Below are 17,980 nucleotides of genomic sequence, written 5' to 3' on the forward strand. Positions count from 1 at the left end.
AACCACACTTTTTATTTTTATAAGGCATTATGCATGCATTATAATGGAGTAAGAATACTCTCTTAAATCCCTATATAAAAACACTGCATTACAAAAACAGTCTTGTGTTGTTTGACTAATGTGAATCGTTAAAGTGAATAGACTACTACTAATGCATTTTTGCAATGCCTTCTAATTAATTACCAATGTAATACATCAATCTTTTTTCAACCAAACTTCCCCTTAACATCACCCCCATTTTTTTCAAGGCATTAAAGTGCACTATTCAAACTTAAATTGTTGTATTCTATGAACATGAATATGTCTCTTTTTGAAGAAAATTAGCAGATTTTGGCAAAAGTGGAATTTTTTCAAAAAATTAAAGTATCAAAACGTTATAAAGTTTAAATGTACTGTAAATAAAATGCCAGTTAATTTTCTTTTATTTTATTTATTATAATACATAACAGGTTTTACTCTAAAATGGTATAAAATAAAGCTTTGTGTCTAAATAAGTTATGTATCGTAATTTGAAGTTGATATGGAAAAAATTGAGGTTCCTGTGAGATTTTATTTTTGGCGTCACCACAAACAGCCACTGGGAGCCATCAAAACTCCTTTGAATTTTGTTTAATGATTTTTCCCTAGATTTGTCTGTCAATTTACTTCAATACACAAAATAACCACCAGTACACCTCTTCCTGAGACTCAGACCTTTCAATAATAGTGTGTAGCCAGGATTGAAAAGTTTTGATTCTAAAAGACCGTAATGCTTTTTGTAATAGACACTCGGCACTGCAACACTAAGGGGGAGGAGAATAAGACTTTTAAAGTACCATTTCCATGGTATCCAACTTCCGATTTCAAAATGGTTTGCACAGGAGACTTGGGCTTATACTTTCAAATGAAATAATTTATGATACTACTAAAATATTATAGAGAAAAAGGACAACAAAAAAAGGTGGGACATGCCAGTTGGTCTCATAATAATTAAAACATCAATCTTCAACCAAACAAACTCCTCATCATAATATCATTCATGATATGTTCTATTTGAAAAGTGTGTTTGTGCTATATGTTTAAGATAAATGCCAGTTGGTCTGATAATTATTGTATCGTAAACACTGTTATAGAACAATATTTCATATTGTTATTTTTGTCACTTACTCTTGTACAATGTTATGTAATAATATTGTTATTTTTGTCACACTTTCTTGTATTGCAAGGAAGGCTAAAGAGCAAGATGCTGTTTGTTTCTGAACACACAGCTCCAGTACACCTCTTCCTCTCTCCATCTCTAAAAAGGGTGAAGAGAGGGAGGGCTAGGGTAAGAACAAATGTAATACTTTTACACTATCCAACTGCAGCACACACAACACAAGACTGTTATACTTTCAGAAAGTAACTACTGTATATCTATTTGTATATTTCTATTTATTTTCTAGGGTAAGAACAAATGTAATACTTTTATTCTGCAAGGATCCATTAAAATGATCAAAAGTCACAGTAAAGACATGCACAATGTTACTAAATATTTTTATTGCAAATAAATGCTGTTCTTTTGAACTTTCTATCCATCAAAAATCCAGAAAAAAATGCATCATGGTTTCCACAAAAATATTAAGCAGCAAAACGGTTTCAATTCTGATGTTTCTTAAGGAGCAAATCAGCATATTAGAATGATTTCTGAAGCATCATGTGACAATGAAGACTGGAATATACACATTTTTTTTTACTATGTTCTGTTAGATCTGTCTATACACATACAAATAATGATAGGTAGACAGATCAATATAAGTAAATGCAACTTAATGTAATGCAGCAAAAATCTGAAATAACAAAACAGTAGTTCGGTCATACTGATGCTGTCTTACCCCTGCTGCGGAGTTTCTAAGTGTGTACTACTGTTAAGAGGGTCTGTGCCCTCATCTGAGGAACTGGAGGAATCCAGAATAAAACCTCCGTCCTCAGGGAGACCAGGAAACAGAAACCTGTGGCAAATATTTGTAACACAAATATCTGAAAAACAACGGCCTTAAAAGGAAAATCAAGTAATATGCAGTGGTCTCTGGGATTGTAATGAAATTAACAGTATGCCTCATTATTACATTTAGCCGAGTTCATTAAGTAATGAAGTAGGAGAGCTAATAGAAAAACAGAACCTTCACAATGAGTAAAATGCTTCCTATGAGCTTTGCAAAATGCTCTGCTGGCTTTTAAAGCACTAGGGTTTCTGGTAACTCAAAAAGAAGCAATCACAGAAAAGCCTGAACTATGACTACCTGACTATTTGAAATATGTGTGTTAGGTACGACTGGATCTCCTCCACTGCCTGCTGTAGGAGGCGTCTATTGGAACCCACACCAACATAGGTCATCCTGTACACAGTCACAAGGGTCTCCAGCAGCCAGCCCAGTGGGTGAAGTGGGGTATCACAAGCCTAAAGAGAGTCATTACACCCCCGCCCCCCAAAAAAGTAGCAAGACATTTAAAAAAGTATGAATCTACACTACTATTCAAAAGCTTTGGGTGTCAGGTTTTTTTTTCTTTTTTGTTTAGAAATTAATATTTTTATTCAGCAAGGATGCATTAATTGATCAAAAGTGACAATAAAGACATTTATAATGTTACAAAAGATTTCAAATATACTATTTAAAATATATTTTTTAACTATCTATTCATTAAACTTTACCGAAAAAAAAAACCATATTGCAGTTTCCACAAAAATATTAACTGAAGTATAAAAAAATAATACAAAATATACAAATAAACCACAATAAAATAAACATATTAGAGTGATTTCTGAAGGATCATGTGACACTGAAGACTGGAACAATGATGCTGAAAATACAGCTTTCCCATTATAGGAATAAATTACATTTAAAAATGTAATAATAATTAAGAATTACTTTAACCTGCAAAATATCACAGTATTATGGTTTTTATTTGATGAGCATAAGAGGCTTCTTTCAAAGACATTAACCAATGGTACCGATTTGTAAAAAAAAAAAAAAAAAAAATACGTACTATAATTACATTACGTAAGAAATCATTAAACCAAATAGCATTTATTTTAAAGAAAAATAGTACACATTTTACAACATCAAAATCAAGACAAAAACTATTTTAAAGAGACATTTTATGGTTGTCAGATGTTAGTGGATCATGTCCACCTGTGGTTACTGTGTTAAGACACCTGTGATCTATATATATATATATATATATATATATATATATATATATATATCTATATATATATATATATATATATATATATATATATATATATATATAAAAACTCTAGCAACATGTGTTTGCAGATGCCACTTTATTGTGACCCAAGTGTTTGAGTCATCTGTACAGCTGTGCAGACTTGTTGTTAATAAGACTTTGGAAGTCTCACCTTCATGAGATACCGCCGGATGTTGTTGTAGGAGTCTGCAGTAACAGGGCCCACATGATGAGGAATCACCTCAAGACTCTCCAGCATCTTAGTCTGAGATCGGCTCGGCTCCTTTGGACTATAGACAAACATACGTCACTGATGACTTTTTCTTGCTCTGTTCACTTACATTCACGTGCATATAAACAAAGAAGTTTTGTCTTCTGTGTACCAAGAACTCATTAACCACTTTAACTATATGTTGCAGAGTATGAAGCATTTTGTATGTTACAAGCCTAGAGTGATCACACCTTTGCTTGCTCATTCTTGTGTGTGTGTGTGTGTGTGTACATACCGATCTCTCGGTTGCCTGCGTCTGGCAGTGAGGGCGATGGCGATGTTCTCCCAGGCTTTCTCATGCACTCCTTCACCAGGGGTTTCACAGCCTAATCGGCTCCAGCACTCATCAAACACTGCCTTCCACTTTTCTTCTGCAGGCACTGCGTGTTGACCAGCCACACTACACACACAAACAAACACAGATTTAAAAACACTTATAAATATACAGTAGGCCAAAGCATTATTCATGACACACTTACGGAATCTTTCTTTCTCTCCTCAAAGCTTCAAAGGGTTTTGTAAATGTTCCAGCCACTCTCAGACCAGCTCCCCAGTGACCGTCAAAGACCCCATCCAAAGAGTCACCATTAGGCATGAACAGAACGCCCTTCACATCCATAAAACCACAGGAGATTCAAATACACAGAGGCATTAAGATGCACAAATCACAAATATGGTTTCTACAAATTTACTGTGACTGGAAACGGTCACATTATTTCAAAGACACCTTTCCACACAGAGTCCAGTCTTCTGAAAACTCGCCCTCAAAGACAGTGTCATCATCACAGAGAAGAGTCCCATTGCCCTACATTAGACAAAAGTCATCGCAAGTTGCTCAAATAATAGTACACACTGTATCTAGTGCCCAAACAGCTAAATAAGTGTATATATAATATAAGCAAATTGCAGGCACTTCAATGCAGGCATATAATAACATCTCAACTGACCATCATCTTGTTATTACAGAAGTTTCCTTCATAATACAATCCAAACTGAGTGATTACGACTCCATCTCCATGACGCTGATCATCAAGCCACATTCCAATGTATTTCTCTCCTCTGGGAAATATGAAAAGAAATTAATGAGTTGTTTATGCAGGAGGATATTTAAAATCTCAAATTTGGTAAGTACAATGTACATACCTGCTGAAGTCATCGCACACCCCATAGCCTGTTCTCTTCCCTTGAACCCACTGGCCCACAAACACACTACTGGAGGAAGGAGAGGCCAACTTTCCACTCCGTAACATACCGTGACCATGACGCATGTTGTCCCTGAATGAGCCCTCGTATACCTCACCTGAAGCATACCTGCAAAGACACAACAGTCAGGCCATGGGTAAGGTACTGAATGGCAATTCTACCAATTTAAGATGTTCAGGGTCCCCCATTAACTGATAATGTTTCAAAGAGCTTTTTAATACACACATTTACATAACTATTATTACCAAAATTTGCCAAAGCCATGTATTTTCCCCTCCTTCCAGTGACCTTGGTAACGCTCAAACTTGTTGAAGGTCGTGTTGGGCATCATAAAATCTCCAAATCTACAAAAAGAAGAGAAATGGTGAGTATAAAAAACATATATAGTACATCTGGGGTTGGTTAGATTTGTGATGTTTTTGAAAAAAGTCTCATGTTCCTAAAGGCTGCATTTATTTTAACAAAATACAGTGAACACTGTCATTTTGTGAAATATTATCACAATTTTAAAAAACTGTTACCAAAAACTATAAAAATTAAAAAATAACTTTAATCCCATTACTCCATTACTCCAGTCTTCAGTGTCACCTGATCATTCTAATTTGTTGATTTGGTGCTCAGAGATATTTTTTATTATTACCAATGATGAAAACAGTTGTGCTGCTTTATATTTTTGTGAAAACTACAATTTTTCTTTTTTTTCAGGATACTACAATGAAGAGAAAGATCAAAAGAACAGTATTTAAGACAGAAATCTTTATAAACATTATAAATGCCTTTATTTGACACAATTTAATTCTTGCAACAACAACAAAAAAATTGTAGTGTATATGACAAAGAATCAGCAAGCAGAGGTATGTTCATCTAAAACTGTGCATACTGACCCATCCTCCAACCCGTTCTTGAATGTCCCACAGTAAACTGTCCCATCTGGCCACTTCAGGGTCCCTCTGTTTAAAGAAAGGACAACAGAACAACATTAATTCAATATGCACCACAGTGGATTCAAAGAAAAATGATTTTGGCAAGTTAGGCAGTACTACCACTGGTGTTCACTCAAAAAACATAAAGGCATGACAGCCCTGCTTATGTGATTGAGAGAAATATTTGAAAGAATGTTTTGTATTGTATAGAGTGTGAAAACAAACAGTCATTATGGGCATGCACTCACTTGCCGTGAAGTTTGCCTGACAGCCAGCGGCCCTCGTACGTGGCATCTTTGAGTCGACCCTCTTTGCTGAAAGTGTAGGTGGAAGTACGTGACACAGGAGGTTCACCTTTCTGGCTGCTTCTAGACACACGTATCCTCCCATTCAGGCCTACAGCAAGCACGCCTTCAATGGCCTGGTTAATGGCTCTCAGCCACTTCCCCTACCAGAAAGCCAGTGTGCGGCAGAATTAATAATGCCAAGCAGAAAAACGTCTCAATCAAACTCTGACTGCATCAGTGCATTACCTTTTCCAAAGGGGACGTTGCCAGAACAACAAAGCTATCTTCAGGTGTGGTCAGTTTAAGGCCATGTCTAGTAATGACAGTCATAGATTAAACTGGGGCAGAAATTTAATTTGTTGTTTTATGGCAGGGCTGGGCAACTTCGGTCCTGCAGAGTTTAGCTCCAACCCTAATCAAACACACCTGAACAAGCTAATCAGTGGCTGAATCCGACAACTAAAAAATGCTGCCTTCAGAGGATGCATTCCAAGGTAGTATCAAGGCACGTCCGACTTCAATGTTAGCTTCAGTTCCTGTCTCATGAGATGCCTTCATCTGGCCGATTTTTGAAGGCAGCATAGATGTATCCTTTGCTGCCTTTGATATCCCACAATCCTGTGCATTCCATTCTGTGACAGTTAAGCCAAAAAAATAAAGATGGCGTCTGAAAGTTGTGGTCGGTGGTCAGAGTTTTTGATCAACTTTTTCCACTTTTTATGTAATTTCTAGTGAGAAATCAATGTTGCAGTAATGAAATATCCAATTAGTTATCACTAAAGCCCTCTATATTTTGCTGTAGATCATTAAACCGTTACTCTGCCTCAGAAACCTGTCCAAAATCAGTTTCATTAGGTGCCTAAAAAACCTGCAAAGTCATTGCCTGATACGGCAGGGAGGCAGCTGCCTACGTTTTCGGATGCAGCCAATGTCTTCAAGATCACTAGGAGGCTACAGGCAGGTGTGTTTGATTAGGGTCGGAGCTAAACTCTGCAGGACAGTAGCCCTCCAGGACCGAAGTTGGCCAGCCCTGCTTTATTGGGATTGATTTTTTTTTTTTTTTGTATAGGCACAAAATAGTGTCCTTAAAACTTCCATACAGCAAGTGCAAGACCATTCCAGACCATTTAACAATTAATGAAATGTCATGTGCTAAACTAAACTTTAATGTTGAGATGAGTAACTTACTGGCCCACATTTTTATCTGAGATGGGCTCCACCCACAGTGTAGCAAGTGGATAGACATAATGAGATGAGAACTGTAGAAACAGAGAGAATTTAATCAGTTACAAATAAGCAAACCACTCTCTCATCTACAGTACATTAAGAAGGGAATAAAACTAAAGCCTTCGCTCTGCTGCTGCAGATTCCTAAAAATAACATTTAAACAGCAAATACGTCTAATTTATGAATAAAACAGGTTTGCCTGAAAGAAAAAAAAACACATTAGCCATATTAAACACTGTCAGTTCCTCAAGGAGCTTCACACACACCCATGTACCTACATAAGAAATATGATATGCTCTCTTGAACAAGGGAATCCACACCCCACACCCAAACATATTACTACAACTGATGCATAAATCAACAGTTAGAAAGATGTGATATGGTATGCTATGTGTTATGACATGATATGATAGTATAGGTGAAATAGTGCCCCTCTGAGGTGTGTGACCAGTTAGACATTGTGAAAACTGTTATTAAAAGCTTGTGCAGACAAGGGAGGAATTGAAACTTTTAAATGTTTAAATTGTATTTTCAAACCACTTGCAAAATAGACCAAAGAAAAAACCAACCGAGCATGCAGAGAATACAGCAGAGCATACACAGTTCAAGTTTCAAAAACCACAAAGCAATATGAGGCAATATGCCAGCATACTTGACAAACAAGCACACACGCACATTGGGTTTTTTTGTTTTTGGACGACTCTCCAGGCATAATGATTTTTACGTGGTACAAATGCTATATTTTCTATCCACTAACCCTACCCCTAAACCTAACACTTACAGAAAACGTGCACTTTTTTTTACAAAAACAAAACATTATTTAGTATGATTTTAATAACTATTTTCTCATTTTGAAACCACAACATAAAATCGCATGTTCTGCTGTGGAGACTTTTGGTATACCTGGATCACACACACTCACACACATGAAAACAATAATTTGATATAATTGTAAAGTTTAAACGGAGCTTCAGTGTTAAAAATTAAAAGCCAGTTGTTTAAAACCAGTTGCCCTAACTATTTTGATTCCATTTCTGTTTTTCTGACATTTTAAAGATGTAATACTAGTATCATTAGTAAATGTACCATTATAGCATTTATTAAAATTTTGAACTAGCTTTTATCTTTATGTTTTCATTTTTCATTCTAATTTTTATATTTCTCTATACAGTAGCTTTATATTTATATTAGCTTTAGTAAATTTTTATAAATATATATTTTATATTTTTTTATTACATTATTTCAGTTACCTGCCAAAGCATTTGTAACATTTGTATTTTATTTAAGCTTTATTTCAATTAAATGTACAATAACAATGCTGGCTAATAATGACAGGAAGAATTTGCTGCAAATGACACAAGCTAGACTTGAACTCACGTTGGCACACTATCTGCCAGGCCATGTCTTCTACACGCTAATCGGTTTTAAACAAGTTTTAGGTTGGGCACAAAATATTTAGTACATAAAGATTACACATTAAAGCAAGGTTTTTATTCACACTATCATCTTTGTTGCCCATTCTTTCTGTAAACCTGATTACAACATAAGATTGACTCTACATGCATCTTTCCTCAGCAGAATAATGAACTTCAGTTAGAAGCCAAAAAAAAAAAAAAAACTGCAAAAGAAGCCAGCTGATGATTCAGAAGGGAGAAACAAAAAGGCCTTAGCTTGGGAAACTTCCATCGGACAACAATTTCCATGTGGATATTTCAGGCCTCATACAGGCTTTTTGTTTTTAGGCTTTTTCAATGACTCAAGTCTTAAATTACACAATGATTCTGTGTAGGCAGGAACTGAAACACACAATACTCACAAGCTTCTTTGAGGGAATAGTGCCCTGAATGAATGAAGACAATAAAAAAAAAGAACATGAATAAAATGAAAAAAAAAGAGTGTAATGAAACTAACAGGGTGGTAAAATTTTGTTAAAATGAATTAACCTGAGCATGAGCCAGCACATCATTGAAGAGGATGAACCAGCTGGCAGAGAATCTTCCAGCGTTCTGTAATGCTAGAGCTTTATTATTGCTTTCACAAACCAGACGACGAGACGGCTTACGCAGGGAATCCTGAGAAAGAGAAACAGCAGACACATCACATGTACACATCACATCTATTCGGCCACACACAGGTTTCCACATAAACCAAACAGAATTGTATCTAAAACTTATGTGGTCATATCTGACACTGTTTAGTTTTGCAGCATGCTGAGCAATTCAACTTCATTAAAGGAAATAGTAACTAGGGCAACTTAACCACATTATACAGTGGAACTAATATACTGTACAGCCACAAGTGCTGCTGCCATTGTGGGAAATTAACACCAGCCAGACCCTGGCGCATGTTCATGGTGGCAAATTATTTTGCATTATGCGTCAACCACTACAGCAGGCCAAAATTTCTTCTTTGTTAATTAAAACAATTCTAAGATTGACCCAGAAACTGTTGCTTAGTAAAGACAACATATGTAGTATAAAGGAAAAGTCAATCTGATTTGCTTCTAGTTTGGATATTAATAGATTGTTACCGCTCAAATGTACAATGCAAGTACTCTTCACACTCACTCGCTCACTCATGAGGGTGTTTTCACACTTGCTATATTTCTCAGAGCATTTAAACTGTGTTTTATTTATGTGAATGTATTTATGTGAATGTTTAAAGCATCAGCTGTCAATATTTCATATGCTTTGTGTGTTTGCTCAATTTTTATTCACAGAAGAATTCTTTTAATGTTTTTTTGAGCAACAAATGATCATGTGACACTCAAGACTGGAGTAATAGCTGCTGAAAATTCAGCTTTGGAAATACAGGAACAACTTTTAAAATACATTCAAATGAAAAATTAAAAATATTACAAACCCAAACCTTCTGAACGGCAATGCACATAGTCTTTGATATATAAGACTGTTGCTATACAACAAAAACAATGTCTATGGGAGCTGTACAGTGACCTGTCAGGCAGGTACTATCATCAGAAGCCAGGACTGCAACTATCTGCCTTAGAATTAAGTGACTGAAACAAAAGTTCAAATTCTGCACCATACCGAATTCTTTCCTTTGAAGTTCTTCCAGAAACTGAAAGTGGCCTCAGCATCTCTTCTCTGCTTGCTAACAAGGCGAGCTAAATCTTCATATTTGGAGCAGCCATTCTGAATCCATTCATATTCCTCAGTGCTCTGAGACACAATAAAAGATTGTGTCATGTATTTTTAAGCCACTTTAATTCCTTTAAAGAGCATAATGAGATTCTTACCACTTCAAAGCAGTGGGCTAGTTTCAGAAGTAATCTGTTATACCCATGCAGGTGCTGCAAAGGCATATAAAACAAGTTGACTAACAGATCATAGGGCAATGTGTTCTTCTCCTTGGACTCTAGCAGAGTCTGTATCAGCTCCAGTTTCTTCCCAAAGCATTCTCTGAAGAAACAGATCATGCATGAGCAAATTTATTATTTGCATATATTATTATGATGCCTGGAGATAATATATTAATGATTATGACAACGCACTGTGAGGGCTTCAGCAATGACTGGAATCCTCCCATAACAAGAAAGTTTCCCACTGGATCGCAGTACCTGAGGATAACCATCATCCCTGGTGTTATCAAAGAGATTGGAAAATATAAAGGATGATATTCTATTTGAATTTGCATAGTACTTACTCTTTATATGTGTCCATGAAAATGTCTGTGTTCTTGATCAAGACCAGTGTTTTGATCACTTTGCCTCGCTGCAGGAAGTTGGTGAGGGATACTGAGTGCTGTCCCATCAGATGGCAAAGCTTGCTGAAACTACCAGCCATCTCTTGAAACAGCAACATGGAGGACGGACCCAGAGACAAGGCCAAACTCGCTACATTATGGCAGAGCAGATACAATCAATATTAAATTATTAAACCCAATGACAATCCATTATCCAAACAATCCAAAATGTACAATGAGTAAATCAATCTGTTACATACTGCGAGCTAGCAGGGGGCTCAGGATTCCGCTCTTCACCTTACTGAGGGTGCAGTAGAATTTCCTCTCTGCCGAAGCGAGTTCATGGATTGTAGCTATGAAACCCATCGCGTTCTGATCAGCCAAGGCCAAACAATTCAGTCCTCCCCCAAACACTTTGCTCACATAGCCGATCTAAACAAAGGACACAGCCAATTTATAGTAAATTGCTGCTTTACATAAAACAGTAAATCACAATAATTTTTTTATATTTTCTTTTCATTTTAATTTTTACCTTAATTTGCAGTATTTTTATGCTTTTGTCATTTTTATTAGATTTTGTTTTTAAAAAAATATCTATAAACTTCTATAACTTTTTATAATACTTTTTAGTTTTTATTTCAGTTTAAGCATTCGTTTTATTTAATTTAGTAATTTTTAGTACTTCAACATTTCTAATTTTTCAAATCTACAAATCTAATATTTCTATTTTCTTTCAGATTTATCAACAAAAATAAACCTAAAAGTTATATAATAAATCTCAGTTTATTTTTTAGATATCTTTTATTTGGAATGTCTATTTTGATTATTATTTTTTTTTTCCACCTTTTTCTTTGTTACTAATTTTTTGGTATGTACTGTAATGATGTACTCCGTGTATAACAATCTTCAGTGAGGAAGGATGGCATCAGCTAATTTATGAGTTTATTGTGTAAAATTAATAAATGTGGATGTTATTTTACAAAACAGCCTATACACAGTAAAAAAAAATAACTGTATCAACAGAATAAACTTTCATAACGGTCTGTACGAACATTCATGCAGAAGGGCAGAAGGGTGGGCGTCTGGGTGTAGGTCCTGGAGAGGGGATTATCATTGTCAGTGCTCTCCAGCACCTGCTCTCCGCTGTAGTACAGTATGGGCTGATAACAGTCTCCATCAGCCAGCAGCAAAGTGTGCGTTTGTCCTGCTGCCACGTCCCACACACGGATACCCTCAGAAATCTATTGTCACACAAAAGCACATTCATTTTTATCCAGGGAACTGCATTCATTAAAAGGGAAGGTCTGCAGAAAAGGTGATTGCATATCATAAAAATATTATAGGAGGTATACCATGGTGAGATTGGGAACTGTGCTGGGAGCATTCATACGACCCAGCTGTCCAAATTTGTCACTTCCCCAGGAATAAACCTGTGAGAGACAAGAAATACACACTTACTGTTATGAGAAAGAGATGACAGAAGAGAACAGACCATTTTGGGATCCAGATTTGTAATAACAATGTAATAAAAAAAGTATATAAATAAAACTAAAATAACACTGTTTGAACAGTGACCTAACATAAGCTACAAGGTGTTCAATCAACATCATTGTCCAACCTAAAGTTTTAATAAAGCAAAAAATCCCATTCAAATGCAATAACACAGTTTTCTGATAAGAAAATAATATATTACAATTAAAGAAATGAGACCCAGGCTGCCGTTACATCATTTGCAAGGCTTTACTGGATAATTTCCTCATAGATATACAGTCTTGTGCTTTGAGTCTTTTTTTTATATTTGTATGTATATTTTTGCTGTGAATCAGTTCAGGCCTATAAGTCTTAACTGAAGAATTTTGCAGTCACTGTTGCAGCCTATAATCAAATGGAGAAATATTTTGAAGTCCCTCCCTACCTGACATTGAGCCGTCAGTGCCAAGGAGTGATTTGCTCCAGCAGTGATCTTGACAACTTCCTTTTTACTTAAGCTCTTGATGCAGAGAGGCTGTAACCTGTAAGGATAAAACCAAAATATTTTTCCAGTCATGCACAGTGGTCAAGGACATGAACAGTTAAACATTGACATAACACTTATTTGTTTATGAGGGCTCTGTTGTACCTGGGCAAATAGTCTCCATGACCTAGCTGACCTTCCTGGCCCCTCCCCCAACTCCACACCTCAGTGTAGAGGGAAGGAAGGAGATTTCTGGATTCTGAGGTAGAAGTAGTAGTCACGGCACCCACTGCAGCTCTTAAATGGTTGATTCGATGACTGCCAGACGGTGACACTGAAATTCAACAGCATATTAAAAATGTTCCTCATGCATATGACCAAATGAGTCAAATTTCTACAACTGTAGTTTTAAAAGGGATAGTTCACTCCAAAATGATAATTCTGTAATCATCTACTCACTCACAAGTCGTTTCCAAACCTAAAGATATTTTGAAGAAGTTTTGATGACCTTTAACTTTCATTGAAAAGACAAAAAAAAACACTTTTCAAAAACCACAGAAAAAAGTCAGTCATACAGGTTTTGAACAACATGAGTAAATGACAGAATTTTTAATTTTGGGTGAACTATAAATTAAACGTGTCTTGCTGTCCAACAAGACATCAATAAAGATCAATAAGACCAATATGGATGAAAAAAAAAAAAAAAAAAAAAAAGCTTTCGGTAACCAATGCCATTGTAGAAATACCCTGTGTGCAGTCATCCATGATTCATTTCTTCTGCGAGCGAAAGTGTTTTGCATGAAAGGGGGTTACCAAGATAAATTAGTATTATCAAGTACCAAGATAAAGTAAGTAGTATTTGGTAGGTCATGCTTTACAACGTTCTTACCATGGCTCAACAATGTGGATGGCCAGCTAAATCCAGCTGATGAAAAAAAAAAAATGTGCTGCATTGCTACTGAAACAATTACAATCATCTTTACATTTTTATTGCAAATTTTATTTATTTTTTTATTTTTCTGCATGTGGTGCATTTCTACACTGTTTTGTGTAGATTCATCTAACGTCTCACCAATATATTGATATCCAGCTGGATAACATAGATAAGGTTTTTCCAAAAATTGCTAAAATTACAGAGTACTGTAAAAATGTATTAAAAACTACAACCATTATTTATTTATTTACTTATTTAACCAGGAAGGTCCCATTGAGATACAATATCTCTTCTACCAGGGAGTCCTGGTCAAGATAGGCAGCAAGGACAAAGTACATTTAGTAATATTCTAGATGGTATGCCTTTGTTTTCAAAATATTCTTTATGAATTTAGGGAATTAATACTTAAAAAAATACTTCACTAAAAATAGTTTTAAAAAAAGTGAAAATTGAAAATATTGGCTGGGCAGCTAAAAATCTAAACTAGAGAAGAAAAAAAAAACTTACTGTTGAGCCCTGAATGTTAAAGCTCCTGATGTATCATTTTATAAACATTTTTCAAATAAAATTTGAGGTTCACAATACCTGGAGAGAAGCCAGGTAAAGACCCTCTGCGATTATGTGCTTCAGTGTCCTCTAAAGTGATGTCTGTCAGACTGGTGCTCTTCTTGCCTTGAAGAGGATCTCCTGGACAGAAGTCCATTCCAGTGGGCCCCACTCCGTCCTCACAGGACTCAAATAAACATCCATTGCTAATCACAAGGTCACTGATGCAAATGCCTCCATCCACACTTGAGTGCTGTGAAGAATCGTCAGAAGTGCTGTGTTTCCGGTCTGTGGTAGTATTTGATGCACAGCGTTGTCTGCTAGAAGCTGTGATACTATCAGTTCCACTCAGTGCTGGTGAAGAGGGACGTAGTGTAAGCTCATCGCTTTGGTCTGATCGGAAAGGACATGTAAGTGACGACTGATGGCTCGGAGGATGGGAACCTCCCAAAGAGGGGGCCTCGGCCTGCTCAGCGAAGGTCTGGTCTGAAATTCTTTTGAGGTAGTCTTGCAGAGCTTGCTCATCAGGGTAGGGAGTGCTTTTGGTTTGTCGATGACTTGCATGTCCAGTCTCAGTTAAAGAAGGGTCTGGCTGAGCTTCCTGGCTTCTTGTATTTTTCTGAGATCCGACTGAAGAACCTTCGCAGATGTTCTTCGAGGACAACGGGGATACTTCGAAGTGGGGTGAGGAGTTTTTGCTTTGTGGTGTCTGAGCTGGAGAACTCTGTCCTGACCGTCGGCCTTCTTTAGAATCATTCAGTTCCACTCCAAGTGGGCAGTAATGCTCATCAGAGATAATAACATGGTCATCCTTGTCAGTCATGGTGAAAAGGCTCTGCTTACACTGCCCACATCTATCCCGAGCTTGCTGACTGTCCTCTGGGGGAGCAAGAATCTGAACCAGAGCCAGGCTGTGAAACCCACCACAAGCGATCTGATCCACATATCTTCCCACAAGATGCTCCACTTTCTGGGGTTTCCATACCGGGAATACGCTGGTGACTAGTCCCAGCTGGCAGCCACTACCCCAGGCCCACACCTCATGCTTCCTTGACAAGGCCAGAGTGTGCTGCGCTCCACACGCCACATTCAGGACTCGGACCAGTTGCGGAGGATGGGTCTCGCCATCCACCACACTAACGGGAGTGGGACTGGACACCTGGTCCATTCCAGAGACCCCACACTGGCCATGAGAGTTCTCCCCCCACATGTGGATGAGGCCATCCTCTGTTAGAGCAGAACAGTGATAGCTGCCTGCTGACACAGAGATCACACGCTGACCGCTCAGGACGCTTTCTATAACAGGGCCAGCAGGCAGAGATTCGACTCGTTTCCACGGCTGCTCGCCAAAACTATACACATGCCCATCTGAGAGAAGAACGTATTGATGTGACAACATGTGACAATTAGACAATCACATCCAAGAGATCATTTCATGAAAGTTTCTAGAAGAGCATTAATTGTAACCATGCAACATAAATGGCTGTGTGCAACTTTTTTAAGGTGGCTGCCAAAAAGTATTAATCACTGTCCACATAGACCAATTTCTGTGTTTGCAAACAGTGATGACGTGATGACGTGATGATGTTTTTTTCTGGTGGCAGAAAATGACAGTTTTAAAGTAGCAGTCTATGTAAGCCATGGAATAAAAGAATAAAAAAAAAAAATTTGAGTTTATATTTCAAAATGTACTTTTTTCTTGCAATTCTGAAATTATATCTCACAATTCTGATTTTTTAAAAAAATCAACTCTTTTTTCCCCTCAGCTCAGAATCATGAGGTTCCCGCACTTCTGGGTTTTTTTTCCCCTCAGAATTGACAAAATCGCTATTGTAGAGTTAAATCGAATTAAGTCCAAACTAGGAGATATAAACTTGCATTTGTGAGAAAAAAGTCATAATTGTGAGATAAACAAGATAAACGTTATAGGTTTAAAAAGCTATTTCATGCTTTAACTGTAGGCTAAAAGAATATGTCCCCTATGAACTGGATTTGTGAATATTATGTAGACCTACTGTTTAAATCAAATTTATGCTCTAAAAGTGGGTAATCATAGCAGGTTTGAGTCTTAGTCTGTTGTTTAAATGTCTGCGTTTAGCTTAAAAGGGAGTCTTTGACAACAGTATTCTATAAAAATTAGTTGCATTCAGATTCTGACATCCAAAGGCACAACAATCTTTTTTTTTTTCTCTTATTCCATTGATTTTACCCATTTCTCTCCCCTTGTTACCAGTGTTTTTCTGCCACCACAATGTGCGCGCAGCTATCACATAACTATTTCTCAACAACAACAAAAAAGAAAGAAAGAATACATAAAAAATCATGCAGAAAATGTAAAATATTACTGATTTGTCACTGAAAAAAACTTGACTAATCTAAGTGTATCTCAGAGGAATAAATTAAATGATAAAAAAGATAAATTTAATCCTATAATGTATGAATTACACACCTTGCAGAACCAATAAGCTTTTAAAAACGAAGAAGATGCAGTCCTCACTGTGAAAAGATGGATTTCAAAATCTAAATAAAAACACTACATATGATCTCTCTTATTATGTTAAAATTCCAGATTTTCCAGATTCTGCAAGGTGCCTGTAAACTCGTGACTGCAGCTGTAAGCGACTGAGTTATGAGGTCATTTCCTCTTCATTTACAGCTTCCTTTATTGTCAAGAGATCTGACCTGTCAGCAGAAGTCCATGTGAAGTCCCCAGTGCAGCATGAAGCACTGGCCTGGCCAGCAGTAGTCTCTCCGGGGTCACCCTGCAGGAATAGCCCTGCCATCTGTAGAGCACACCTTTCTCTCTAGAGCCCTCCTCTTCTCCAGAGCTGGAACAAACACATTCACTTTTGAACGTGCATAAACAACTGATGCAAAAGCTGGACCGTAAACATCCTTCACAATTAATTTTGCGTTCATCTGGACGGGGAAATAGCATGCCGGTTTGTAACGTGACGAGAGGGAATAAATAATAACAGATAGCAAACACTTACACAGTAACACATTATAACAGAAATAAGCACACACCTGTTCTGTTCCTCCATCAGCATGATTTACTCCATTTTAGACGGAGTGACTGCGGCACCTCAATGGCATCCAGTAGTTATTTAAACGGACTTCACAAGCGAAAGTAACTGACACACGCACGCACGCCCTCACTCACGCTTGCAAGCACTCACGAGATGTTTTATTTTAATTTTTTATCGAAATGCAGCTTGTCACACCAAGAGCGTATTTACAAAACTTTGCACACCGTCTTTAGTTAGACGTGACATCCTGCAGTAGCTTAGGTGAGAATGGCGCTCCGCTTTTGACATCTACGAAACGCTCGCGACTCAACTTGTCAGTAGAATCACTTTGAAGTTTGTTGTGGGAACGACGGGAAGCGCGGAGGCTCAAAATAGTCTCAATGTACAGAGTTACATAACGCGGATGTTTTCTGAAAATCTTTAACGCTATTATTTAAATTCCTGTAACTTTGGGGATGCATGTATAATCAGGTAAACTGAAAATAGTTTAATAATCATGCTTGCAACATGTTAATCACGTTAGAAACATGCTAGCAACATACTAGTAACTTGTTAATCATGCTAGAAACATGCAAGCAACATGCTTATCATGCTATAAACATGCAAGCAACATGTTTATCATGATATAAACATGCTAGAAACATGCAAGCAACATGCTTATCATGCTAGAAACATGCTAGCAACATACTAGTAA

At 37.0% G+C, this 17,980-nt stretch overlaps 1 protein-coding gene across 3 annotated transcripts; it reads right to left on the minus strand.

Annotated features, from left to right (window-relative positions):
* Positions 1–1,761: 1,761 nt before the first annotated feature.
* Positions 1,762–17,664, minus strand: LOC109070787 (alsin-like). 3 transcript variants are annotated; one of them, XM_042763431.1, is made up of 28 exons: positions 17,285–17,659; positions 16,940–17,085; positions 14,297–15,625; positions 13,667–13,702; positions 12,943–13,111; positions 12,739–12,835; positions 12,176–12,253; positions 11,876–12,064; positions 11,084–11,255; positions 10,785–10,974; positions 10,633–10,698; positions 10,378–10,540; positions 10,169–10,300; positions 9,065–9,193; positions 8,938–8,961; positions 7,083–7,153; positions 6,141–6,207; positions 5,856–6,055; positions 5,569–5,634; positions 4,930–5,028; positions 4,625–4,792; positions 4,429–4,540; positions 4,209–4,286; positions 3,961–4,088; positions 3,717–3,881; positions 3,383–3,500; positions 2,262–2,419; positions 1,764–1,970 (listed from the first exon to the last, which is right to left on the minus strand). In XM_042763431.1, exons 1-28 carry the CDS (start codon positions 17,305–17,307, stop codon positions 1,850–1,852), a joined length of 4,494 nt encoding a protein of 1,497 aa, XP_042619365.1. In that variant the 5' UTR covers positions 17,308–17,659; the 3' UTR covers positions 1,764–1,849. The 3 variants fall into 3 exon arrangements, with proteins under 3 accessions (XP_042619366.1, XP_042619365.1, XP_042619367.1); XM_042763432.1 differs by lacking the exon at positions 8,938–8,961 and having other exon boundaries at positions 1,762–1,970; positions 17,285–17,664; XM_042763433.1 differs by lacking the exon at positions 13,667–13,702 and having other exon boundaries at positions 1,767–1,970; positions 17,285–17,649.
* Between the last annotated feature and the right edge of the window lie 316 nt (positions 17,665–17,980).

Source organism: Cyprinus carpio, chromosome A9 (genome assembly GCF_018340385.1).
Source record: "Cyprinus carpio isolate SPL01 chromosome A9, ASM1834038v1, whole genome shotgun sequence".
In the NCBI taxonomy this organism is placed as follows: Eukaryota; Metazoa; Chordata; class Actinopteri; order Cypriniformes; family Cyprinidae; genus Cyprinus; species Cyprinus carpio.

Coding starts and splice junctions, on each gene's coding strand:
- LOC109070787 (XM_042763431.1), bottom strand. CDS start 17,307: ATGCTGATGGAGGAACAGAACAG. Junction 15,626..16,939: donor ACATGGACTTCTGCTGACAG/GTCAGATCTCTT, acceptor TTCTTCTCTCAG/ATGGGCATGTGTATAGTTTT. Junction 12,836..12,942: donor CATGGAGACTATTTGCCCAG/GTACAACAGAGC, acceptor TTATCCTTACAG/GTTACAGCCTCTCTGCATCA.